The 26,572-nt window shown below is 44.4% G+C and overlaps 1 protein-coding gene across 2 annotated transcripts in view; it reads left to right on the forward strand.

Moving 5' to 3' along the window:
• Positions 1 to 26,572, forward strand: part of ATG5 (autophagy related 5) — a 286,210-nt gene that overhangs the window by 47,173 nt on the left and 212,465 nt on the right. For both annotated transcript variants that reach the window (XM_077487175.1, XM_077487174.1), the window contains exons 4-5: positions 15,840 to 15,918; positions 19,453 to 19,615. In XM_077487175.1, coding sequence (XP_077343301.1) covers positions 15,840 to 15,918; positions 19,453 to 19,615 — 242 coding nt within the window. The remainder of the gene's footprint in view (positions 1 to 15,839; positions 15,919 to 19,452; positions 19,616 to 26,572) is intronic.

Below are 26,572 nucleotides of genomic sequence, written 5' to 3' on the forward strand. Positions count from 1 at the left end.
CAATTTATACTACTACACATCTTTGGTAAAAATAACCCAAATTTTTGCATATTATATGATCTGTGTGAAATTTATAGAGTCTACAAGCTATGGTGCAAATCATAAAGATTTGCAAAAAAAGATCACATCTGATGTACTAAGGCCTATCTCCATTCTTGAGACCCTAACAAGCCAGGAAAGTACAAATGCCCCCCAAATGACCCCTTTTTGGAAAGTAGACATTCCAATGTATTTAGTAAGAGGCATGGTTAGTTATTTTAAGTTGTCATTTTTTCCCATAATTCTTTGCAAAATGACGATTTTTTTTTTTTTTTTTTTTTTCACAAAATTTTCATTGTAATAGCTTATTTCTCCCACACGGAATGTGCATACCACAAATAACACCCCAAAATACATTCTTCTACTCCTCCTGAGTATAACGATACCACATGTGTGAGACTTTTACACAGCCTGACCACATACAGAGGCCTAATTTTGAAGTAGCACCTTCAGGCATTCTAGGAGCATAAATTACACATTTCATTTCTCAACCACCTATTACAGTTTTGAAGGCCCTGGAACACCAGGGCAATGGAAACGTCCAGAAAATGACCCCATTTTGGAAAGCTAACACCCCAACGTATAATCTATGAGGCATAATGAGTCTTTTCAATGGTTCATTTTTTTCCAGAAGTTTTCGGAAAATGTGGAAAAAAATGAAAACGCATTTTTTTTTACACAAAGTTGTCCGTTTATAAGATATTTCCAACGCATAGCATTTACATAGCAAAAATAACACCCCAAAATACGTTCTACTACTCCTCCTGAGTATAACGATACCAAATGTGTGAGACTTTTACACAGCCTGACCACATACAGAGGCCTAATTTTGAAGTAGCACCTTCAGGCATTCTAAGAGCATAAATTACACATTTCATTTCTCAATCACCTATTACAGTTTTGAAGGCCCTGGAACACCAGGGCAATGGAAACGTCCAGAAAATGACCCCATTTTGGAAAGCTAACACCCCAACGTATAATCTATGAGGCATAATGAGTCTTTTCAATGGTTCATTTTTTTCCAGAAGTTTTCGGAAAATGTGGAAAAAAATGAATACGCATTTTTTTTTACACAAAGTTGTCCGTTTATAAGATATTTCCAACGCATAGCATTTACATAGCAAAAATAACACCCCAAAATACGTTCTACTACTCCTCCTGAGTATAACGATACCACATGTGTGAGACTTTTACACAGCCTGACCACATACAGAGGCCTAATTTTGAAGTAGCACCTTCAGGCATTCTAGGAGCATAAATTACACATTTCATTTCTCAACCACCTATTACAGTTTTGAAGGCCCTGGAACACCAGGGCAATGGAAACGTCCAGAAAATGACCCCATTTTGGAAAGCTAACACCCCAACGTATAATCTATGAGGCATAATGAGTCTTTTCAATGGTTCATTTTTTTCCAGAAGTTTTCGGAAAATGTGGAAAAAAATGAAAACGCATTTTTTTTTACACAAAGTTGTCCGTTTATAAGATATTTTCAACGCATAGCATTTACATAGCAAAAATAACACCCCAAAATACGTTCTACTACTCCTCCTGAGTATAACGATACCACATGTGTGAGACTTTTACACAGCCTGACCAAATACAGAGGCGCAACATGCAAGAAACACCGTCGGCGTTCCAGGGACACATAGCCTGCACATACCAAGAATTACACCCCCAAATACATTATGCTGAGCAAAGGGTAAAGAAAAGATTACCTGTGGTTTTAGAAGCGCAGTTGTCCACAGGAGGATATCACTGGTCCAGGCAGCAGGCAGGGACTTGGTCAGCAACAGCGAACACAGTTTTTCAGGCAGCAGGCAGGGATACTGTCCATATTACAGTCCAGGGTTAGTGCAGAGATGTCAGCAGTGCCAAAAATATTGGTCCTGGTAGTAGGCAGGTCCTTGTGGTGTGGTCAGTGCGGCATGATGGCAGTAAGTCCTACAGGCAGCAGACAAAAGTAGAGCCTCGTTCAGGACAGAATGGGGATAGGGGTAGAGGCTTCTCCCTCCCAAATCTCTTTGAAGCCTCCGAGTCTCCAGACCCTAATCTAGGAATAAGAAAACAAAGAAAATTGTTTTCTTCTTCCAGAAAAACTATACTGGAGCCCCTCACATATGTGAGACCCCGTGTTGAATCCCACTAGTCCAGTTGCAGAATACAAGATCAGTCCAAGAGGCAGGCAAATATCGTGGTCAAACAGTCCAAGGTCAGTTCCAGATCAGGCAGAGATATATACAGAATCGTTAGACAGAAGCATGGTCGAATAACAGTCCAGGGTCAGTTCCAGATGAGGCAGAGGTATGTACAGAATCGTTAGGCAGAAGCGTGGTCGAATAACAGTCCAGGGTCAGTTCCAGATCAGGCAGCGGTATGTACAGAATCGGCAGGCATAAGAGTGGTCAAATAACAAGCCAGGGTCCGTTACAGAGCAGGCAGTGGCATAAGGGGTGTGAAGGTGTATGGAGGCAGGAACTGAGGATTATGTTTACCATACTTCACTAAAAATTTATTGAAGTATGGTAACGCCGAAAACAGTCGCCTATACAGAGGCCTGGTTGGGAAGGACATTGTGCACAATAATAAGATGTGTCTTTTCTGACTCCTGCTTTGGTACACACCTTACATCTTTTTTGGCGTCTTTTGCCTGCTGGTGTGGGGGGAATTTTATCCGGAAAGTGGCGCTCGGAGAGTCGACTAACAACGTCTGATCGGATATTTTCTAGTGGGCCGTTTGGGAATAAAAGGGCTGTGAAAACTTCCTCCTGGTAGCCAAAGAAACGTTTGGGGTTTTGGGTGGCGTTGCTGTAAATTACATATGAATTGTAAATGGCCAATTGAAAAAAATAAATTACTACTTTTTTGTACCAATGATATGTCCGTCTTGAGACCAGATATGGTTCCATCATTTGGTCGTTGAAGTCGACTCCTCCCATGAACAAATTATACTCTGAAATACATTTGGGTTTCTTTACGGGGCCATTCCTTCTGGGGATTTCTACGAAGGTATCGTTGTGGATAGAAGATAACATGTACACATCTCTTCTGTCCCTCCACTTCACTGCCAGAACCTCCTTGTTTCTTAGACTTGCGGTTTCTCCTTTCCGCAGCTTCTTGTTCACCAGACTTTGAGGAAAGCCCTTCCGGTTCTTTTTTACAGTGCCACATGCTGGCGTCTTCTTCCGGTGAAGGTTGTGGAACAGGGGCAGAGATGTGTAGAAGTTGTCTACATAGAGGTGGTAGCCTTTATCCAGTAGGGGGTATATGAGGTCCCAAACAATTTTTCCGCTGGATCCCAAATAATCCGGACAATTAGGGGGCTGTAGCTGGGTGTCCTTCCCTTCGTACACCTTGAAGGAATATGTGTACCCTGTGGCTCGGTCACATAATTTGTAGACCTTCACCCCATAGCGGGCCCTTTTGCTGGGCATAAATTGCTTCATCCCAAGCCTGCCACTAAATTTAATAAGGGACTCATCCACACATATGTGTTGGTCCGGGGTAAACAATTTGGGGAATATTTCTGAAAAATAATTTAGTATTGGTCGAATTTTGTAAAGGCGGTCAAAATTTGGATCATTTCGTGGAAGGCATTGGGAATTGTCACTGAAATGTAAGAACCTCAGGATCATCTGATATCTGTGTCTGGGCATTACCGCGGAGAAGAGCGGTGAGTGGTGGAGGGGGTGGGTTGACCAGTAGGTACGTAATTGTTTTTTTTTGTTGAGTCCCATATTAAATGTGAGGCCTAAAAAAAGCTTGAACTCCTCCACCGTTAGGTCTCTCCATTCGTAGGGACGGGCATAATAGGAGGTTGGATTTTGAAAAATACATTGTTGTGCATACAGGTTGCACTGGGCCACAATTGACGCCAACATGTCCTCCGTAAAAATTAAATTAAAAAAATCGATGGGGCTAAAATTCTCCGTGTCCACCTGGACTCCTGGCTGGGCGGTGAAAGGGGGAACATTGGCCTCTCCTGAATTAGGAGGAAGCCACAAGGGGTTCTGAAGGGCATAGGGAAGGCCAGCATGGCTCCTAACCCTTTGGGGCTGAGATGACACCCCACTGGTACTTGGCCTTTCTTGCTGGGGCACTGCGGTGCTGGTGGACGGCATTGCGGTGCTGGTGGACGGCACTGCGGTGCTGGTGGACGGCACTGCCTCACTAGAACGCCTTCGCTTGATGGGCCGGATATCTTCCTCCTCGGATTCATCAGTCAGTGTTTCACTGCTGAGGACTGGCTCATAAGTTACGTCGGCTTCAGAATCCGAATCCGAAAAGGAATCGGAAGAGGAGAGCTCCCCGTTGCTCTCGTCGGCCGCGGAAATAATTTGGTACGCCTCCTCAGCGGAAAAGACGCGTTTAGCCATTGTAGCACTGATGGGCACTGATGAGGTGGCACAGATGGGCGTTTTTGAGGTGGCACAGATGGGCGCTTTTGAGGTGGCACAAATGGACACTGATGGGTCGGCACAGATGTGCACTGATTTATTGCACAGATGTGCAGATTTGTTGCACGGATGTGCACTGATGAGGCGGCAGATGGGCACTGCTGAGGCGGCAGATGGGCACTGCTGAGGCGGCACAGATGGGCACTGCTGAGGCGGCACAGATGGGCACTGCTGAGGCGGCACAGATGGGCACTGCTGAGGCGGCAGATGGGCACTGATGGGTCGGCACAGATGTGCACTGATTTATTGCACGGATGTGCACTGATTTATTGCACGGATGTGCACTGCTGAGGTGGCAGATGGGCACTGCTGAGGCGGCAGATGGGCACTGCTGAGGCGGCAGATGGGCACTGCTGAGGCGGCAGAGATTGGCACTGCTGAGTCGGCACAGATGGGCACTGCTGAGTCGGCAGATGGGCACTGATAGGTCGGCACAGATGTGCACTGATTTATTGCACGGATGTGCACTGATAAGGCAGCAGATGGGCACAGATGGGCACTGCTTAGGCGGCACAGATGGGCACTGCTTAGGCGGCACAGATGGGCACTGCTGAGGCGGCACAGATGGGCACTGCTTAGGCGGCACAGATGGGCACTGCTGAGGCACAGATGGGCACCGATTGGTACAGATGGGCACCGATTGGCACTGGCTGGCACTGGCTGGCACTGGTGGGCACTGGCGGGCACTGGCGGGCACTGGCGGTGCACAGATGGAGCACTGGCGGTGCACAGGTGGGCACAGGTGGGCACAGGCGGGCACAGGCGGGCACAGGCGGGCACAGGCGGGCACAGGTGGGCACAGTTGGCACAGGTGGGCACTGGCAGGGTAGATCTGGGCACTGGCAGGGCACTGGCAGGGTAGATCTGGGCACTGGCAGGGCACTGGCAGGGTAGATCTGGGCACAGGTGGGGTTTTTATCTGTTTACTGACAATTTTACACTCACAAGGCACATTCGGTCTCCTCACACGCTATCGCTGTGTGAGGAGACACGTTTGGCAATGGGTGATGATCTCATTTGTTTACATTTGAGATCATCACCCATTGGAGGAGGCGATCGCGCTGTGATTGGCCGTTTACAGCGATCTGTGATTGGCTGTGTCCAGCGGACACGGCCAACACAGATTTTCCCCGATGCGCGCTCCCGGGAGCGCGCGGGGAACTCTTAAAGGGGACGACGTCAATAGACGTAGTCCTGAAAATTGAGATCCGCGCTATACACGTCATTTTACTATAGCGCGGATCTCAAGTGGTTAAGGCTGAGGGGGTAGGAACTGGAGTGGGAGCTGCTGAGTCGGTAGCACTGAGAGCCCACCTGTGGAAGTAGCATTGTAGATGGTGCCATGGTGAGCCCAGCTGTCCAGCACTGTTTGCACCGAAGGGCTTGGAATGCCCGGAGGGATGCTCCCTCCTCCGCCCCTCCTTCTGCCTGCTTGATTGGTATAGGAGCGTGCAGTGCTGGAGGTGGGCACATAGACAAAAGTTTACATGCATTGTATCTCCACTGAAAAAGGGGGTACTACATGGATAGAATAATGGTGCTGGGGGATATAAAGGGTACATGGGGGGGGGGGGGAAACAATGCTGAGGGGGATCTGGGGTGTATAGGGGGTAGCAATGCTTGGGGTAGCTTGGGTGGCTATAGTGCTAGAGGTATCAGGGATTTAGAGAGGCCACAGTGTAGGGGTTATCGGGGATGTAGTGGGGTCACAATACAAGGGGTATCTTATGGTATATGGTAACAGAGCTGAAGGGGAATATCTAGGGTGTAGAGGGGTCAGAGTGCTGGGGGGATATCTGGGGTGTAGAGGGGTCAGAGTGCTGGGGGGATATCTGGGGCGTAGAGGGGTCAGAGTGCTGGGGGATATCTGGGGTGTAGAAGGGGTCAGAGTGCTGGGGGGATATCTGGGGTGTAGATGGGTCAGAGTTGTAGGGGGATGTCTGGGGTTTAGAGGGGTCAGAGTGCTGGGGGGGATATATAGGATGTAGATTGGTCAGAGTGGGGGGTGGATTTCTGTGGTGTAGAGGGGTCACAGTGCTGGGGAGGCATCAATCTAGCATATATATCAAATGCATAAGACAGCTTTGTTACTTTATGTATGTAGTATTTTCCCACTGTTTCTTTGCTGTACAGAATGATTGTTCATACTTGCTTTTGTACTTGTTCATACCACTTTTTCATACTACTTTTACTTACCTGTGCTGTCTCCATTGTATGGGCCCCAGAGCATTACTTTGCCCAGGGGCCCATGATGCTATTAAGACGTGCCTGCTAAGGGGTGGGGGGGGGGCACAAAGAAGGCATTGAGAGGCCCCCAAGGACCCAGGCTCCACAGGGCAAGAGGATGAGCAAGGGTAGAAAAAGAAAATATGGTATTAAAAGAAAATAGTATTAATAAACATAAAAAAAAACAAAAAAAAACAGATTAGTGAAAAAAGAGAATATAACAATGCGTTTAACACACTGCTCAAAGTCAGCCTTTGTGGGGAGAGAACAGATGTAACTGTGCAGAGATCTCATCTGAGACTGTCCCACCCATCCTCAGATCCTAGGGAGGTGGTAGAGTAGAGTGGCTCCTGGAGCACCTAGACGAGCGATCCTGGTTTCCAGGAGGTGGATGGCGGGCCTGGGAGTTAGTCAGTGTGTCCAGGGCTGGCCTAGAATGGGCCAGGGACGGAGTCACCGGCGGCATCTTGGATTCCAGCTGCCGCTGGGCCGCTGCGAAGGAACGGGTAAAGAAATGGCCTAAATCGCCCCCCAGTCCCCTTCAGTTCCTTGAACGTATCTTTCAACCACCGCCAAACTCGCCTTCATGGGGAAAGCCCTGTAGAGTCGCGGGATCTGGGAGCCGAGACACTGCGAATCCTACTGCTCCATGCGGCAAGTCACGGCTCTCCTTTTTAGTCTGTTAAATAAACCATTGAAAGTTTTTTTATTTTATTTTTTTTTTATTTTTTTTTTTATATATATATCTGTTCTAGAAGTGAAAAAAAGCTGTTCATCCTTTTGTGAGCTGATAACCTTATGTGCTTTCTGCCTCTGGACTGTTATCAGTTAGCATTGTATCCTGCTATGCTATGCAAGTGGACTACCAAACACCTCCCCCAGTTAGGGAGGTGATATGTAGCCCTAACACACTCCTTGTCCTAGGGAGACAAGTATAGTTGTTACCCTAGAACAGGGAGTGTATTAATGGTAGTAGTACTAGGTTAAACCTTTCATGACTAAGCCTATTTTTGACATTTGGTGTTTACAAGTTAAAATGCGTATTTTTTGCTAGAAAATTACTTGGAACCCCCAAACATTATGTATATATTTTTTTAGCAGAGACCCTAGAGAATAAAATGGCGATTGTTGCAATATTTTATGTCACGCGGTATTTGTGCAGTGGTGTTTTAAACACAGCTTTTTGGGAAATTGGACACTTTCATGAATTAAAAAAAAACGAAACCGTAAAGTTATCCCAATTTTTTGGTATAATGTGAAAGATGATGTTGCGCTGAGTAAATAGATACCAAACATGTCACGCATTATAATTGCACGCACTCGTGGAATGACGACAAACTACGGTACCAAACATGTCACGCATTATAATTGCACGCACTCGTGGAATGACGACAAACCACGGTACCTAAAAAATCTCTATAGGCGATGATTTAATTTTTATTTACGGTTACTAGGTTAGAGTTACAGAGGAGGTCTAGTACTAGAATTATTGCTCTTGCTCTAACGATCGCGGGGATACCTCACATGTGTGATTTGAACACCGTTTACATACGTGGGCGTGACTTCCGTATGCATTTTCTTTGCTGCACGAGCTTGCGGCGATGGGGGGTGCGTTAAAAACATTTTTTTTTCTTATTTATTTTAAAATTTAATAAATTGTTTTTCAAAAAATTAATCCATTTTGATCACTTTTATTGCTGTCACAAGGAATGTAAACATCCCTTGTGACAGTAACAGGTGGTGACAGGTACTCTTTATGGAGGGATCGGGGGTCTAAAAGACCTCCAAACCCACCTTTGCTTACGGCTTCATTCCAGTCTGTCCCTAGCCGCCAGAAGCGGCGGATGTTCGATTGGGGCTCCCGATGGAACGGGAGCCCTAGTAAGAGCGGTGGGGGGGGAGTCCCCTCCTGCTCCTCCGGTATAACAGCCGAGCGCCTTTTAGCCGCATAGGTTATTATATCTGGAAAGCCGATCGCCGGCTCTAAAAAACAGTACTGGGATGATGCCTGCAGCTGCAGGCATCATCCCGGTATAACCCCCCCAAAGCCGAGTATGCACATCTGCATACATTCTGCGGCAAGGGGTTAAGATGAAGGGCAAAATAGTGTGAAATTAGGAAACTAACATTACAACCACCAAATCTAGGAACCGATACATATCTACCATCGCTTGCCTCTGGGTTTAGATGCGCTTTAATGGGTTTGGTCTGCAATGAAGGCACGGTGAAAAGTGCACTAGTTATGGTCTTAGGCTGCTGCCTCTTCAGTAGCTGTGAACATACTGCTCAAAAAATGGTCAGATAGCTTGATATAATTTTGGGGAAGGGCCTCTTACCTCTTCAGAGCTTAAAGGGTTGTTCCGGCCACGATGTGTTTTTTTCTTTTTTTTTAAAGTCAGTAGCTACAAGCACTGTAGCTGCTGACTTTTAATAAGGACATTTACCTGTCCAGCGAGCCTGAGATGTTGGCCCCCCCTGAGGCTGATCCGTCCATCGGATCGGCTTTTGGCGCCGCCATCTTAATGAAGGGAATCCGGTAGTAGAGCCTTGCGGCTTCACTGCCCGTTTCCTACTGTGCATGCGCGAGTCGCGCGGCGCTTTGTGAATGGCCATGTTGTGTTCTGGGGGACACACATGTTCCAGAAGGCAACGGGACGCAAGCTGAAGAGGAGGAAGCACCGCGGAATAGGAAGAGGCAGATTAGGAAGACTGCCTAACAATAGGGGTTTCTGGTAAATTGCATTTTTTTTTAATGTTTTTATTTATATATTTTTTTAAAACTATTAATGATATATATATACATTTTTTTTTTTTTTTTTTTTTAGGGTGGCCCTCCGCTTTAAAGTGAAACTTCACTCTCTCAATCTATTTATATATCTATTTTTAATCCTTATGCTACTAGCATTAGTAAATAGCAAAATTATATTGTATTTACTTGTCTTAACATTTTTTTGTACATTTCTTTAGTTACTTCCTGGTTTTCAGGCCTAGGTAAATAATGTCATACATCACTGGAATGCTCAGGAGGGGAGGTGGGGTTTTCTCAGCTAAGCACATCTGGAATGCATCTACTTACGGTAGATGGATTCCAGGAAGTACCGTATTTATCGGCATATAACACGCATTCCAAGTTTAGGAGGGAATTTTAAGGAAAAAAACTTTTAGGAGGGAAGTTTAGGGAAAAAAACTTACATTTAAATGCCCATCAATGCAGCCTTATCAGTGTCCATCTGCAGCCTTGTCATGCAGCCTTGTTATGCAGCCTTGTCGGTGTCATATGCAGCCTTGTCAGGGCCATTTTCAGCTTTGCAATTTAAAAATGGCGCCGCCGAGATACAGAGCCGGATGTCCTTCTTTCGGGCATTCTCGGTGGCTTTCGGCTGCCGAGAACGACTGAAAGCGGCCGAAAGTCACCCACAGGCTCACAATCGGCGGGGGATTGGTGTATAACACGCACCCACGATTTTCCACTGATTTTAACGGGAAAAAAGTGTGTGTTATATGCCGATAAATAGGGTAAATGTTACATGTGCCCTTACTCAAGATGGCTACAGCCAGAAATGCTACGTGAATGTTTTTCAAAGGGATTTCTCAAAAAAAAAAAAAAAAAAATAGAGCATGGAAACATGGATGGATGGGAGAGTTTGCTTCGAAAATTAAAAATGAAATATATAGTGTTTTTGGTCTGTGGTGCAGTGTAGTTCCATTTTAACCAGCTTGTAGTTAGATCTGAATCAGATGCTTTAGAATGTCTGTCTGTTTTGAAGCTAAAATAGGGGTAAGGTGTCAGCATCTTCACGTAAAGATGAAAGTGGTTGGCTGTCTTCCTGCTTTACTAATGGTTTCCAGTAGCAAAATCTCCCAGTCATATTTCCTGTTATTGAATTGTGAATGCGTATATGTGTGTGTATATATATATATATATATATATATATATATATATATATATATATATATATATATATATATATAATATACACACACACACACACACACAATACTGTTCAAATGTTTTAGGCAGGTGTGAAGAAATGCTGTTAAGTAAGAATGCTTTAAAAAAAAATTATACTTTAATTGTGTGTTTTTTTTTTTTGTATTTTGTAGCTTGATTAAAAAAAAAAAAAAAAGTGAGCGAACAGAAGAAAAATCTAAACAAAATTAATATTTAGTGTGGGCTTCAAGCCAGCATTATTTCTTACACTTGTACAAAGTCAAGGATTTTGTAGGATTAGAGTCAGGTGTATGATTAATCAATTATACCAAGCAAGTGCCAGTGATCATCACTTTCATATGTAAGTTGAAACACAGTTATTAACGGAAATAGTAACAGCTGTGTAGAAGGCTTAAACCTGGGTGAGGAACAGCCAAACTCTGCTACTAAGGTGAGGTTGTCGAAGACAGTTTCATGTCACAGATCATACACCATGGTAAGACTGAGAACAGCAACAAAACACAAGGTAGTTATACTACATCAGCAAGGTCCCTCCCAGTCAAAGATTTCAAAGCAGACTGTGGTTTCAAGATGTACTGATCAAGCTCTTTTGAAGAAGCACAAAGAAACTGGCTACATTCAGGACCATAAATGCAGTGCTCTGCAAAAGAAACCTAATGCAGCAAATGAAAGAGACCTAATACTTATTTCCCTTTGACATCTGAAGATGTCGAGCAGTCCCATCAGCACAGAACTGGTTGAAACCAGTGGGACCCAGGTACACCATCTGTCTGGGGAAGACTGTCCAGAAGTGGTCTTCATGAAAGGTTTGGAGCCCAAAAAAATGCCCAACCTCCTATGTGGAAACAAGTCTGAGCATCCCAACTATGAACAAAAACATAGCAACTGGGGGGGAAGAAAAAAGGCAACATGTACTTTGGACTGGGGAGCCAAAATCTGAAATATTTGGTTGTAACAGGAGGCAGTTTGTTCGTAGGAGGGCTGGAGAGTGGTACAATAATGAGTGTCTGTAGACAACAGTGAAGCATGGTAGAGGTTCCTTGCATGTTTGGGTCTTCATTTCTGCAAATGCAGTTGGAGACTTGGTCAGGATTAATGGTGTCCTTAATGCTGAGAAATACAGGCAGATACCTATCCATTGTGCAATACCATCAGCAAGGAGTGAGATTGGCCCCACATTTATTCTGCAACGACCCTAAACATACAGCCAATGTCATTAAGAACTATCTTCAGTCCTGGAAGGGATAGTTTGGCTCCCACAGAGCCCTGATCTCAACATCAAGTCTGTCTGGAATTAGATGAAGAGACAGAAGGATTTGAGGCAGCCTACATCAACAGAAGATCTGTGGTTAGTTCGTCAAGATGTTTGGAACAACCTACCCGAAGTTCCTTCAAAAACTTTTTGAAAGTGCACAAGAATTGATTCTGTTTTGAAAGCAAAGGGTGGTCACACCAAATATTGATTTTATTTGGACTCATCTTCTAATCACTTACTTTCTATTTTGTTAATTGACAAAAATAAACTATTAACACTTCTATTTCTGAAAGCAATTTTAATTTACAGAATTTTTTCAACACCTGCCTACAACTTCACAAAACACACACACACACACACACACAAAGGGTCAAATTTAGAGTACAATATCTTTATGCTGAATTAAACTTTGCTGTACTTAATGCTGCTTCAGTGATGTGACATCTGTGGGCTCCCTTGGCCACCATCTTCACCTGGTCTTCCTGGTTTGGCATCTTAGACTATTGATTGACTGGCACAGGAGTTAATATATCCTTACACGCGGAAGGTGCTCGCAATTTGTGATAAAGCAAATGCCACCTATACCATGACATTTTCCCTCAACAAGGGTGCCTGCCGCCTTCTGAGTGAAATCTGGTTTCTGTAAAATTTACTCTAATTATAAAAAGACAGATGTTACATTCACCAACAGAATTTTCCCATTAACATCCAACCAGTGGTGTAATCCCATGACTGCTGTGTCCGGTGAACACAGTGTTTCCCAGCACTCAGTACCTGGCTGTAAGCTGGTGTGGTATCTTGATTGTTATGACCAATCACATGATTACAATGTAAGCAAAACTGTCATGAATGGCTTCCATTCATGACAACTTGCTTACTGTTGTGATGCTGTGATTGGCCCACAGCTATCACATGGTAACTGCCACCCTGTACCATGTGATTACGTGTAGCCAATCATGGATCACAATAGTAAACGAGCTGTCATGAATAAAAGCCATTCAAGACAGTTAACACTATTGCTTATAACAATGATCATCACTGTTGCAAGCAATAACAGTTGGGGGAAAAAAAAGAAGAAAATCCCTGATCACCCTCCCAGAGTAGTACAGTGTCACTATACTCTGACAACAGTATTTAAAGTGGAACTTCTGCTCATCGGATTCCTCCTCCCTCTGGTGCCACAATTGGCACCTTTCAGGGGGGAAAGGGGTGCAGATACCTGCATAATACAGGTATCTGGACCCACTTCTGGGCATATATAGCCGCAGAATACCTGCCAATCCCCCGCCCCCTTCCACCGTTGTGTTCTGGGAAACACACAGTTCCCAGAACACAACGGGGACCAGTGAAGACGCGCAGAGCGACTCACGCATGTGCAGTAGGGAACCGGGCAGTGAAGCCACAACGCTTCACTTCCTGATTCCCTGACCGAGGATGGCGGCGGGGGCAGCCGAGAGACGAGTGTGTGCTCATCATCTGCTGCTGACATAGCAGGCACCCTGGACAGGTAAGTGTCCATTTATTAAAAGTCAGCAGCTGCACTATTTGTAGCTGCTGGCTTTTAATAATTTTTTTTAAGGTGGAGCTCCGCTTTAAAAACAAAAAAAAAAAAAAAGTTAAAAAAATTGAATGTAAATTTATTTTTTATTTTTGTACATAGTCACCAGTCAGTATCTCTGATCACCGTCACACCACTCAAATGATGATTCTGTATTGCACTGATGACAGTATGTAAAAAATAAAAATAAAAAATGCAATTTATAAATTTTCCAAAAAATTGTGACAAAAAATGACAACTTCAAAAAACTCACAATGGCTGTTACTAAATACCTTGGACTGTCTGCTTTCCAAAAAGGGTTAATTTGGGGGGGTATTTGCACTGTCCTGGCATTAGGGCCTCAAGAAAATAGATAGTTTGTTATAACTTTCACACGGACAACATTTTTTACACTGATTTTGGGTTATTTGTACCAAAGAAATGTAGCAGGCTACATTTTGGCCTAAATGTATATAGAAATTATTATTTGTTTTGCGATGTTTTATAACGGAAACAAAGAACCTTTTTTTTTCCCCCCAAATTGTCTATTTTTTCATTTTATATAGCAAGAAATAAAAAGCTCAGTGTGATTTACACACCACCAAAAAAAAAGTGTGTGAACAGAATGATCTACATTTAATTTGTGTACAGTGCTGCATGACCAAGCAATTGGCAGTTAGACCCCTTTCACACTGAGGGCGTTTTGCAGGCGCTATAGAGTTAAAAATAGCGCCTGCAATCCGCCCTCAAACTGCTGCCCCATTCACTCACTGGAGCGGTGCGCTGGCAGGACTTCAGGAAAAGTTCTGGCAGCAGCTTCTTTGGAGCGGTGTGTTTACCGCTCCTCCACAGCTGCTTCCCATTGAAATCAATGGGGCAGCGCTGCATTACCGCCGGCAAAACACCGCTATTGCAGGTGGTTTTAACCCTTTCTCAGCTGCTAGCGGGGGATAAAAGTGCCCCGCTAGCGGCTGAAATGCGCTGCAAATCCGACAGTAAAACGCTGCTAAAAATAGCGGTGTTTTACCACCGACGCTATGGATGGCTTGGTGTGAAAGCCGTCTAAAATTAACAGTGCTGAATAGCAAAAAATTCCCTGGTTATGAAGGTGGTAAAACTTTAAAGAGGTCAAGTGGTTAATACATGCTAAATACTTTACTGCCTTACTTTTTATGGATCTGATTTCAAATACACAGTTGAAATGCACATGCAGTGTCAACTGTTTTACCTGTCAAAGAATGTGTAATTTTGACCAGTTAATTGGTTCTTCCTTGTTTTGCCTTACTGAATTCTGGCTTAACATTGCAACTTTTTGGCCACTTTCACACTGAGGCTAAAAATAGCGCCTGTAAAGCGCCTCTCCTCTCACTCTAGTGTGAAATTCCAAGTGCTTTCACACGGGGCGGTGCGCTTTCAGGGACGGTAAAAAAAAAGTCCTGCAAGCAGCATCTTTTGGGGCAGTTTAGGAGCAGTGTATATGAATGAATGGGCACCGCCTGCAAAGCGCTTTGGCAGGGGCGCTACATGGGCGGTGTAAAGCCCTTCTTCGGCCAATAGCGGGGGTTAAAAGCGGCCGAAAAGTGGCGCTAAAACGATGGTAAAGAGCTGCTAAAACTAGCATCACTTTTCCACCGGCGCTCCCATCGCCCCAGTGTGAAACTGCTCTTAGATTCAGTACCCTCCTCACTGATTCACTGTGAGTTAGCAGAAATTGAAGAGATAAGGCCACTTTCACAGAGTTTTAAAGGTGCTTTTGCGCTAAAAATTGCGGCTGAAAAGCGCCTGTAAACTGTCTCTTCTGCGGCCCCAGTGTGAAAGCCTGAGTGCTTTCACACTGGGGCAGTGCGCTTGCAGGACAGGAAAAAAAAAGCCCTACAAGCAGCATTTATGGGGCGGTGCGGGGGTGCTGTGTTTAGTGATTCTAAACCACCCTTGCCATTGAAATCAATGGCCAGTGCTGCCAAAGCGCTTTGCAGGCGCTTTTAACCAGCAGGGGTTTAAAAGCACCCTTCTAGTGGCCACATAAAGTGCCGCTAAAACGCAGCCAGCGCCTCAGCGTGAAAGTGCCCTAATAGGAAGCTGGATTTCTGGACCAGGCAGATGAAATGCTTAATCAAGAACTACTTGTGTCTCCAGCATGGTTGTGCAGAGTAAACAATTATTTTAAATCTGATTGACTGCATAGAATTACAAATCCTTTGGCAGGTAAACCAATAAACGTGTGTGCATTTTACTTTTTGCCTGAAGTTTGATTGGATTTATATGGGACTTTAGATACAAACAGTGCATAGTGGAGTTCTTTAAATATTTGCTACAGCTCCTTTAATGTATTTTGTGTTGTAGAATCTAAACCGCTGCTGTTTTTGTTTCAGGCATTACCCAATTGGTTTACTTTTTGATCTACATGCAGCAAATACATCTTTACCTTGGGGCATCACTGTCCACTTTAAGGTATGTTTTCAGCTTTCCCTATGTTATAGCAGTAAATTGAGTATAGTATCTATGTCAGCATCTACTTTTTTCATTAGAACTTGTTACTTTATCATCTTTACTTAGCTAAAAAAAAGCATGTTTTTGTATTTCAAGCTTTTCTTTAAGTAAGCCTGGTTCTGCCATTGCTACATTTTCCAACGGGATCTGTACATTTGGATCAAGTAAAAACTTAATTTGCTGACTAACTGTCTTTGTGTGGGAGCTTTCTAAAGCATGAAAGTGATAAGTTAAAAACAAACCTAAGATTATTTTAGTGTAGTCATCTCAGAATCTGTCATTTAGGACATGACTTAACATGTTTTTTGCTCTCTGTTTTAACTAACTTCGATAACATCCAAACCGTTGATGAAAACCACTGTACTTTTCGATACTAGCAGCACTTTAGCCTTCCTTTCAGTATAGTGAGCTGTGGCTCTAGTTCTGAGTCACTCATTCCATCATGCTGCACACATAGTACATGTACTGTCTATTATTCCCCCCCCCCCTTTTTTGTTCTCTTTACTGATGAAAGGTAATGAAAAGGTAATACTAGTGATAAAAAGAATTACAATAAAATGAAACTGAAATGGTCATCGGTACCTGATGTCAGCTACACCCCAATAGGCATACATTTTAAATCTGATGCTTCTGTAACAATGTCTCTTGTATGTGGACAAGAACGTCTAAAAAGTAATGATTACATTTCATACATATTGTTTTATAATCTCCACTTGTCAGTAACCACTGCCTAAAATCCAAATTTTGAGAGTAGTTTTGTGATTTAGGAACCACAGGTGTTCAGCTATGTGAAAAATTAGGCCAAGTATTCCTTATCCCACCTACTGTAAGTGGCGTACTACCTACTTAAAGTGGTTGTAAACCCTTACAACACACTTTGACCTACAGGTAAGCCTAGATTAAGGCTTACCTGTAGGTTCAAGAAATATCTCCTAAACCTACACAGTTTAGGAGATATTTGCCGAAAGACAGGCACCGCAGACAGCGGCGCGCCAGCGCACTGAGCACGGCACCATCAACGGCGATATGCCGCACGTGGTGGCTCCCGTGTGCAATGCGCGGGAGTGACGTCATTGTGGCTTCGCCGAATGACAGCGGCGAAGCAGCGAGACCCACCAAGAAGATGGATGCGCCGGACTACAGGGGACAGTGGTGACATCTCTGGCTCCTGTGTTAGGTAAGTGCATAGTAGTCCATTATGCTTTACCTTTGCAGGGAATGAAAGAGGAAGTAAACTCATCAGGGTTTACTTCCTCTTTAATGTTTCCTTACCAAATGATAAACACAATCCTGCAATGCTTCCTTTAATCCATAATAACCTCTAAATTGACAGATACAGATTACCAGAGTGCCAGGTCTTGTCCCCTTTGGTAGACAACTCAGATTTGACCACTGACTCCTCAACCTATGATGGTTGTCCAGTACAACTTGAGGCACCATGCCACAGTCCCCAGCTGCCTTCGTCCGGTATACCCTACCTTTCAACTTGGCTACATTTTTTAAACTTATCTCCTTAGTTGGGAATACGCAGTTATTTTTTATTTATGCAATTTAATTTCACCCTAACCCTTCTCATCATCAAAAAAGTTTTTCTCAGCTACCCATATATACTTTATGGCAGGGATATGCAATTAGTGGACCTCCAGCTGTTGCATAACTACAAGTCCCATCATGCCTCTGCCTCTGGGTGTCATGCTTGTGGCTGTCAGAGTCTTGCTATGCCTCATGGGAATTGTAGTTCTGCAACAGCTGGAGGTCCGCTAATTGCATATCCCTGCTTTATGGTAAGGCTGCTCAAAAGATGTTTCAATTCCTATGCTGCAGTTTTGTCATTTGAAATTGTGTGCAAATGGTGTTTTCTTCTGTTGTTATTAAAATGTTTTTAAGAACAGAAAGGAGGATAATGGAAGCAAAAGACTGCTTTGCTGACTAATGGCAATTTATCATTTATTTGTTTCTAAGTAGTTGATTGATGCCTATCATAAAAATGCAGAAGAGATCATAATTTTAGTAGTGAAAACTATTAATGATGCATAGCATTCTCATAAAAACAAGTATTAAAGCGGAGGTCAGCAATCCATCGATTGCGGGCAGATGACAGGTAGACTGCGTTCCTTCTTTGCAGATCCCCAAAACCTGAATAGGAAGGGCGACCTTTACTGCACTGATCCACTATATTTATCACCTGTGGCAGCTGAATGCTGGATTCACCTCCTCTACCTCCCACTGGCATTCAAATGCCACAGCAGGAGGAAAATACAGGGGTCTGTGCAGTAAATGCTGCCCCCATCACCCCTCTTGTCCAGATTTCCCTTCTTTCTGCTGCTGGATGCCACCGATCTGCTCCCCAAGTCCCCCCATCCTTGCAGGGCTGTTGGCTTCCACTCCTCTAGGAGTCTGTTTAGAGCCCTGATATTTCACCAAAACCTCCAAAAGGGCTGCTAAAATAATTGTAAAAAAAATAATAAGAAGAATAAAAAATAAAAAACTGACAACATCCACTGCCACACTGGCACAATCCTCTGCCTTACTGACAAAAGCCATTCTTGAAAAAGAAAAGACAAAGTCAATTGCCCTATTGACACTGTCTAATGCTCTACTGACTGACACTGTCTACTGCTCTACTTACTGACACTGTCTACTGCTCTACATACTGACATTGTCCACTGCTCTACTGACACTTTCCACTGCCCTACTAACTGACGCTGTCCACTGCCCTACTGACTGACGCTGTCCACTGCCCTACTGACTGACGCTGTCCACTGCCCTGCGGACTGGCACTGTCCACTGCCCTGCGGACTGGCACTGTCCACTGCCCTGCGGACTGGCACTGTCCACTGCCCTGCGGACTGACACTGTCCACTGCCCTGCGGACTGACACTGTCCACTGCCCTGCGGGCTGACACTGTCCACTGCCCTGCGGGCTGACACTGTCCACTGCCCTGCGGGCTGACACTGTCCACTGCCCTGCGGGCTGACACTGTCCACTGCCCTGCGGGCTGACACTGTCCACTGCCCTGCGGGCTGACACTGTCCACTGCCCTGCGGGCTGACACTGTCCACTGCCCTGCGGACTGACACTGTCCACTGCCCTACTGACTGAGACTGTCTGGGCTGTGGGTGGTAAATTTGTTGAGAGCTACGAGGGGTGAGTCTATATGTAAGGGTCTTATACAACCATGAAGGAAAAGCAAGCGAGCTAGAGAATAGCAAAGCAAGTGGAAACTGAGGCAAATAATAAGGTAAGGAGGTGGGGAGTGTGAGGACACCCCAGGGGTCAGACAGACAGTATAGAGGAGGAGAACTTGCTGCTGGAGAAAGCCCCAATGCCCAAAAATTGCCTTGGGTATTATCCTCAGTGGAAAGTATGACTGTTCTGACAAAGTACGATTCAAACTTAGGCATTACATTATTAAAGTAACCTTCACAGTAAAAGGATGTTCTGACTAAGCACTTAGACTATGAAGTGTGTTAAGAGATGTTTTTTAATTGCAGAGTTTTCCATCAAAAGACCTCTTGCATTGCCAATCAAAAGATGTGATTGAAGCACACTTTATGTCTTCTGTGAAGGAAGCCGATGCTTTGAAACACAAGAGCCAAGTTATCAATGAAATGCAGAAGAAGGACCATAAACAGTTGTGGATGGGTTTGCAGAATGGTATGTATCTTGCTCCTATTTGTTGGTCTCAATAACTCTTCTCTTGTTGTTGTCACTTTGATCAGAAACATATTGGGAAAACCACAATTAACACTTTTGTTTTAAGTTATGCATTCTGTATTTTTACAATTTTCTTTTTAAACTGATTCCATTTAAAAGCTAAATAAGCTTTACGTCTGCCATCGCAGTGTGAATCAGAATAACAGAGAGCATCAAGAAATGATCTCGACCTCGTTCACACTGGAGGCATTTTTCAGGTGTTTTAGTCCTAAAAAGGAGTATACACCACTCCTCCACCGCCCCCTTCCCATTGAAATGAATGGACACCACTGCCCAAGCGCCTGAAAAAGCAGTAACAGCGCTACACGGGCGTTAGTAACCCTTTCAACCACTAGTGGGGATTAAAAGCGCCCCGCTATCGGCCAAACCGCACCACTAAAACTAGCGGCGCTTTACTGCTAACACGGCAGGCGGCTCAGCATTAAAGGGCTCTAAAAGTAGAGCCACTGAGAGCCTGAGACGGCTGCTCCCCGCCCCTCCACAGCTCCGTGCTCCAATGATTGTGGAGGAGCAGAACGGAGAGCTGCTGGTTGACATTCAGCAGCTCTCTGCTTTGGGAGCTGTGAGAACCAGCGATGTTTGATCGCTCAGTTCTCAGTGTAGAGGCGCTGAGGGACAGATGCAGCATCCATCTAGGTAAGAATGAATATGGAAAAACCCCCAAACCCATACTTCTCTTTTAACCCTAACTAGTCCTAAAACTGTCCCCTCTCCTTTCCTAACACCTGTGTAAGAAAGATGTACTGTATATACTTACCTATTTTCAGCCCACTCTGGTACGGTCATATAAAGTCCCTTGTGTCTGCCAATGGCGCTTCAGGGCAGAGGAGAGAGCACTCCAACAACGGCTAATAAAGCCTGAAGCAGTGACACCACCCATACTCTTCAATTGCCCATCCATTGTTCGCAGTGCTTCCTCTCCCCTACAGCTTTGCTTGCTGACACATGGAAGTAAGGATCACATGACGGTCTTAGAATAGGTGAGTATACACATCTTTCCTTCGCGGTTTAGGAGTAGTTGGGGTTAAAACTAAGCTATACCCATAACAACTTGATAAAAAAAATTATTCTTTAGCAAGGAACTTGCATTCCACATTATTATTTATTCTACCAAATTGATTGTGTGCTGTAAATCCCATCAGTTCCCATCAGTTTTCATGCACGTATGGTGTGAACGAGCCCTTAAGGATAAGGGGGGTGTAATTCCGCTTTCGCCTGGTTCGCATCATGGTGCAGAGACATCAGTTTTTCTGCATGCATTCTGAAAGGGCACAAAAAACAATTGTTCACTATATGCCCTGTTCACACCACAACACTGGTATCAAGTGCAGATTTTTTATGCCCAGAAAAAAACTGACATGATATCACGAATACATGCCCCATTATAATTGACAATAACTGACACACATGAAAACTGATGTCAGCGTGCCTGAAAAATGATGTAAACTGATGTCTCTGCAAGTGAAATCGAAATGGTTTTCCCTTCAGTTCCCATCAGTTTTCATGCGTGTATGGTGTGAAAGAGCCCTTCAAGCAGTCAGCAGATCGGCCACTACAAATCATGCACTGCCTAAGAATGGAGAGCAACTGAGTATGTGCAGAGCAGGGTTGAGCAAGTGTATTACTAGATTTTAAACCGTATAGACCAGTGGCCCTCCAGCTGTTGCGAAACTACAAGTCCCATCATGCCTCTGCCTGTGGGATTCATGCTTGTAACTGTCAGCCTTGCAATGCCTCATGGGACTTGTAGTTTTGCAACAGCTGGAGGGCCGCCAGTTTGAGACCCCTGGTATAGACCCTTATTTTTTATGTTTTACATTGCTACGCCTGCAAAAGGGGCCAGACTGAAGTAATCTAGCAGGACTTTAGTAAGAAAACAAAGTTCCACTTTAAACTTTAAGAAACTCATAAGACTACAGTAAACTGAACTATACGAATAAACTGAAAGATGCTTTTATTAGGTACAACTACCACGTCCGACTTATGGAACTGAGTATTCCTTATACTTCCTTTCATGTTCAATTCTAAAAGATTATCAGACTGCTACTGCTTTAACTGCTTGCCGACCCACACGACTATGTACATCGGCACAATGGCATGGCTGGGTAAATGGGCCATGTGGGTCCCCTTCAAGACGCGGCTTAGTGGGTGTGCTCCTGCCACGTACTCTGTGAGCGTGCCTGCGGGTCCCGCAGACTCTATGTCCGCTGGGGGCCCGTGATCCTGACAGAGAACAGCAGAACAGAGAGATGTAAACAAGGCATTTCCCTGTTCTGCCTAGCAACATGACAGAGATCTACTGCTCCCTGTCATAGGGAGCAATGATCTGTCACGTTGTAGTGAGCCCACCCCCCCAACAGTTAGAATCACTCCCTGGGACACACTTAACTCCTTGATCGCCCTCTAGTGTTTAACCCCTTCCCTGCCATTGTCATTTACACAGTAATCGGTGCATTTTTATATATCGCTGTATAAATGTCACTGGTCCCAAAATAGTGTCAAAAGTGTCTGATGATCGCAGATCGCCGCCATTACTAATAAAATTAATAATAAAAATGCCATAACTCTATCCCCTACTTTGTAGACACTATAACTTTTGTGCAAACCAATCAATATACGCTTATTGTAATTTATTTTTTTTTTTTAACCAAAAATATGTAGAAGAATACACATTGGCCTAAGTGCCCGTTCACACTACCGCGACTTGTCAGGCGACTTAGCCGCCTGACAAGTCGCGCTCTCCGTTCTGTACTATGGAACCGTTCTAATAGGAGCGACTCAAGTCGCTCCGACTTAGAAAAAGGTTCCTGTAGTATTTTCGGGGCGACTTCAGGCGACTTGCATTGACTTCTATACAGAAGTCATTTTGCAAGTCGCCGCTGAAGTCGTGTGCAGGTCGCGTCTGTGAGTCGCGCTGCAAGTCGCGTCGCCCCTGTGTGAACGGGCACTAAACTGAGAGAAATTTGTTTTTATATATATATTTTTTTGGGGATATTTATTATAGCAAAAAAAATATATATTGCTTGCTTTTTTTTTTTTTTTTTTTTTTTTTTAATTGTCGCTCAATTTTTTTGTTTATATCGCAAAAAATAAAAACCACAGAGGTGATCAAATACCACCAAAAGAAAACTCTATTTGTGGGGGAAAAAAAAACAGATGCCAGTTTTGTTTGGGTGCAATGTCGTATGGCCGCGCAATTGTCAGTTAAAATAACGCAGTGCCGAATCGCAAAAAGTGCTCTGGTCAGGAAGGGGGTAAAATCTTCTGGGGCTGAATCGGTTAATATTTGCAAATAAAATGAAGGTTTTCTATTTAGAAAAGTAAGCTGTCAGGTTAGTGATACAGCGATATCGGAACTGATTCAATCGTACAGTTTGAAGTGTACATTGATTTGCAAAACAATGGGATAAAGGAATATTACTAAACTTTGTTTTATCTCATGGTTGCTGAGAAATTGTGCGAATGCATGTTATCTCAGCTTGCAGAGCCTGGATTCAATGAATGAGTTTAGCAAAAATGTAAATATTGCAGAATATTGTCAGAAACCATGAAATCAGACCGAGATAGAAGTACAGTTAAACCACACTTGTTTAAACATAAAAGTAAAAAGAATAAACGCAGTGAAAACTAGTGATGCACCGAAATTTCGGCTGCCAAAACATTTCGGCCGAAAATGCCCTTTTCGGCAATTTGCCGAAAGAGAAAAACGGCCGATAATGGAGCCGAAAATGGAGCCGAAAATGGGGCGTGGCCTGGGTGGGGGCGGGGCTCCGCCCCCGCCCCTGGTGACGCCCATCATAGGGGGTGCATAGCGCAGGAGAGCCGCAGGATTGGACGGATGATCTGTCTATCAAAGTGCCCGGACAAGGGGGAGGGGCTGTGTGTGACGGCGCGCGGCCGGGAACACACAGCTATTGAAATGAAAGCTGTGATGTTCCCGGCGCTGTGATCAAACAGGCGGCAGAGGCGGCTCTCTTCCCTGCAGAGGCTGGCTGCAAAATGGGACACACTGGCTGCAAAATGGGGCACGTTGGCTGCAAAATGGGGCACACTGGCTGCAAAATGGGATACACTGGCTGCAAAATGGGACACACTGGCTGTAATGGGGCACAGGCACACTGGCCTGCAATGGGGGACACTGGCCTGCAATGGGGGATGCCTCCTGTACCACGTCCTCTGTCTCTGACCATCTCCTGTACCATGTCCCCAGTCTGACCATCTCCTGTACCATGTCCCCAGTCTGACCATCTTCTGTACCATGTCCCCAGTCTGACCATCTTCTGTACCATGTCCCCAGTCTGACCATCTTCTGTACCATGTCCCCAGTCTGACCATCTTCTGTACCATGTCCCCTGTCTCTGACCATCTCCTGTACCACGTCCCCAGTCTCTGACCATCTCCTGTACCGTGTCCCCAGTCTGACCATCTCCTGTACCGTATCCCCTGTCTCTGACCACCTCCTGTACCATGTCCCCTGTCTCTGACCACCTCCTGTACCATGTCGCCAGTCTCTGACCACCTCCTGTACCATGCATCCAGTCTCTGACCACCTCCTGTACCATGTCGCCAGTCTCTGACCACCTCCTGATCCATGCCAGCAGTCTCTGACCACCTCCTGTACCATGTCCCTAGTCTCTGACCACCTCCTGAACCATGCATGCAGTCTCTGACCACCTCCTGAACCATGCATGCAGTCTCTGACCACCTCCTGAACCATGCATGCAGTCTCTGACCAACTCCTGTACCATGTCGCCAGTCTCTGACCACCTCCTGTACCATGTCGCCAGTCTCTGACCACCTCCTGTACCATGTCGCCAGTCTCTGACCACCTCCTGTACCATGTCGCCAGTCTCTGACCACCTCCTGTATAAAAAATATTTTTTAAAAACAGTCATTTTCGGTATCGGTGCTGTTTCGGTATCGGTTTTGGTTTTTGGCCTAGTGTATTTTTCATTTTCGGTATCTGTTTCGGCACCAAAAAACCCATTCGGTGCATCCCTAGTCAAAACATAGCCAAAGTTCAGTAACCGGAACTGATAGTCAGCCAAGCCAGAAGTCAGGGATCAAAGTAGTGGAACAGCAAGCAGGATTTGGAGCCAGAAGGAATGTCAACAAAGCTATTCTTTAAACAAGAACGCAGGAGATAGTTTCTTGTGATGTGACCAAGGCAAAGGCAGAGCTCCTCTGGACTGGACGGCTTAAGTAGGCAGGACTGACGAGTAGGATCCTCAACAGCTGAGTAACTGTAGAGAGAGATAGGAGCTGGCAATTAGCCGACAGCTGAGCGGCCAGCTCAGAGAAGGAAGGGCTTAGCCCAGCCCTGACAAATTTACAGCCTCATGCTGCATAACTAAACTCAATTTCATGCTGAATAAACTAAAATATTAATGTATCTTAAATAGAAAACTATATTTAGATAGATTTTTACTCCAAAAGCATCCTATTAAAATAAATATTTTAAAAAATCTAAATAAATCTGATTTAAATAAAAAAACAAAACGGATTTTTTTTAAATCATTCATCCACCCTGTGGAGTGTGGGGGGGGGGGGGGGGTTTGCTAACAAATAATGCTCACACATCGGGGGGGGGGGGGGGGGGGCACACTTTGACATGTTCACCCTGGGCTCTAGATGGTCTTGTCCCAGCACTGCTGACAGCCGCCTGTTGCAGCTGTCTTGGTAGCTGGCCAGCAACTGCATTGGAAAATGTCAGGCGGGGAGAGGGTAGTTATGGCCATACACATAACAAATTTTAGTTGGTTCCTGATGAAGTTTGAAATTTGCATAGTAGTATATGGCCAGCCTTAGTATGTACACTTAGCCTCTATAACAATCGACTGTTAAAATGTCAGTCACGTAGGTGGAGTCTGTTTTTTGTTTTTTTTTTGGGCTTGGCAGCAGTCCCATAGAATTGTATTGTGAGATGAAGCTTCAAAAGCACAGCTATTGTGTAGTATTAAGTATGCAATGGGGCAATATGGCTTTTCCCTGTGCAGTGCTATATAGAAAATGTTCACATACAGTATATGGAAAACACGTAAAATAACACTTACTATACAATACGTTCAATTTAACACCATAAATTCTATAGCTTGATTACCGGTGTTTGCATTACTTTTAAACAGAAGCTCACAGGAAGATACAATACTGACAGTTAATATTGAGAGTTTCTATCAATTCACACCTTCTCCTTCTCAATATGATGATGCACAGTTTGATGTAAAACAGTCTTTCCATTGCACTATTGTTTACATGGCTGTTAACAGAATTCTAGCTCAATATTGTCAAAAGCAGAAGTAAGTGCTTTGATTATTGTTAGAATCTCATAAATATTCACACCTTATAACCTTATGACCCTTTGCCCCCCCCCTAAATGAAATGTGTAAAATGGGTCAGTTTCAGAGTTCTGAGAAGCACAAGACTACCGGAGAAAGCTTGTGCGCACAGGGTGGCATTTGGCGTCTCCCATCTGCTGATCAGCAATGACTCAGATGAGTAGTGACCTCCATCTTTCTGTTGCAGTATGACATATTGTAGAGTTCCAGGTGCAGCAACGCAAAATGCTTAACATTTAGTCATATATTTATTTTCTTTATGTTTGTTTAACCGCTTTCCTGCCTCATTGTGAAATATTTCAGAAAGTCAATTTTACAGAAATTAAATGCACTAAAAGTGATGTCTTCTTTTATAGATTAAGGGAGGTGAATGATTGATTTTGGTATATTGTTTTGAATTTACAGAATTAGGCTGGGTTCACTCTATTGAAAATTGGATGCGGGGATTCCCGCATCCAATTCGCATGACAGGAGACTGTGACCGCCTCTAAATAGGGCCGGTTCACATATCTTCGGGATGCCCTCAGAGCGTACAGCAGAAGAGTCCTGTGCTTTAAAGAAA

Source organism: Lithobates pipiens, unplaced genomic scaffold, assembly GCF_037356315.1.
Source record: "Lithobates pipiens isolate NorthernLeopardFrog02 unplaced genomic scaffold, aLitPip1_a1.2 Scaffold_18, whole genome shotgun sequence".
NCBI classification, from domain to species: Eukaryota; Metazoa; Chordata; class Amphibia; order Anura; family Ranidae; genus Lithobates; species Lithobates pipiens.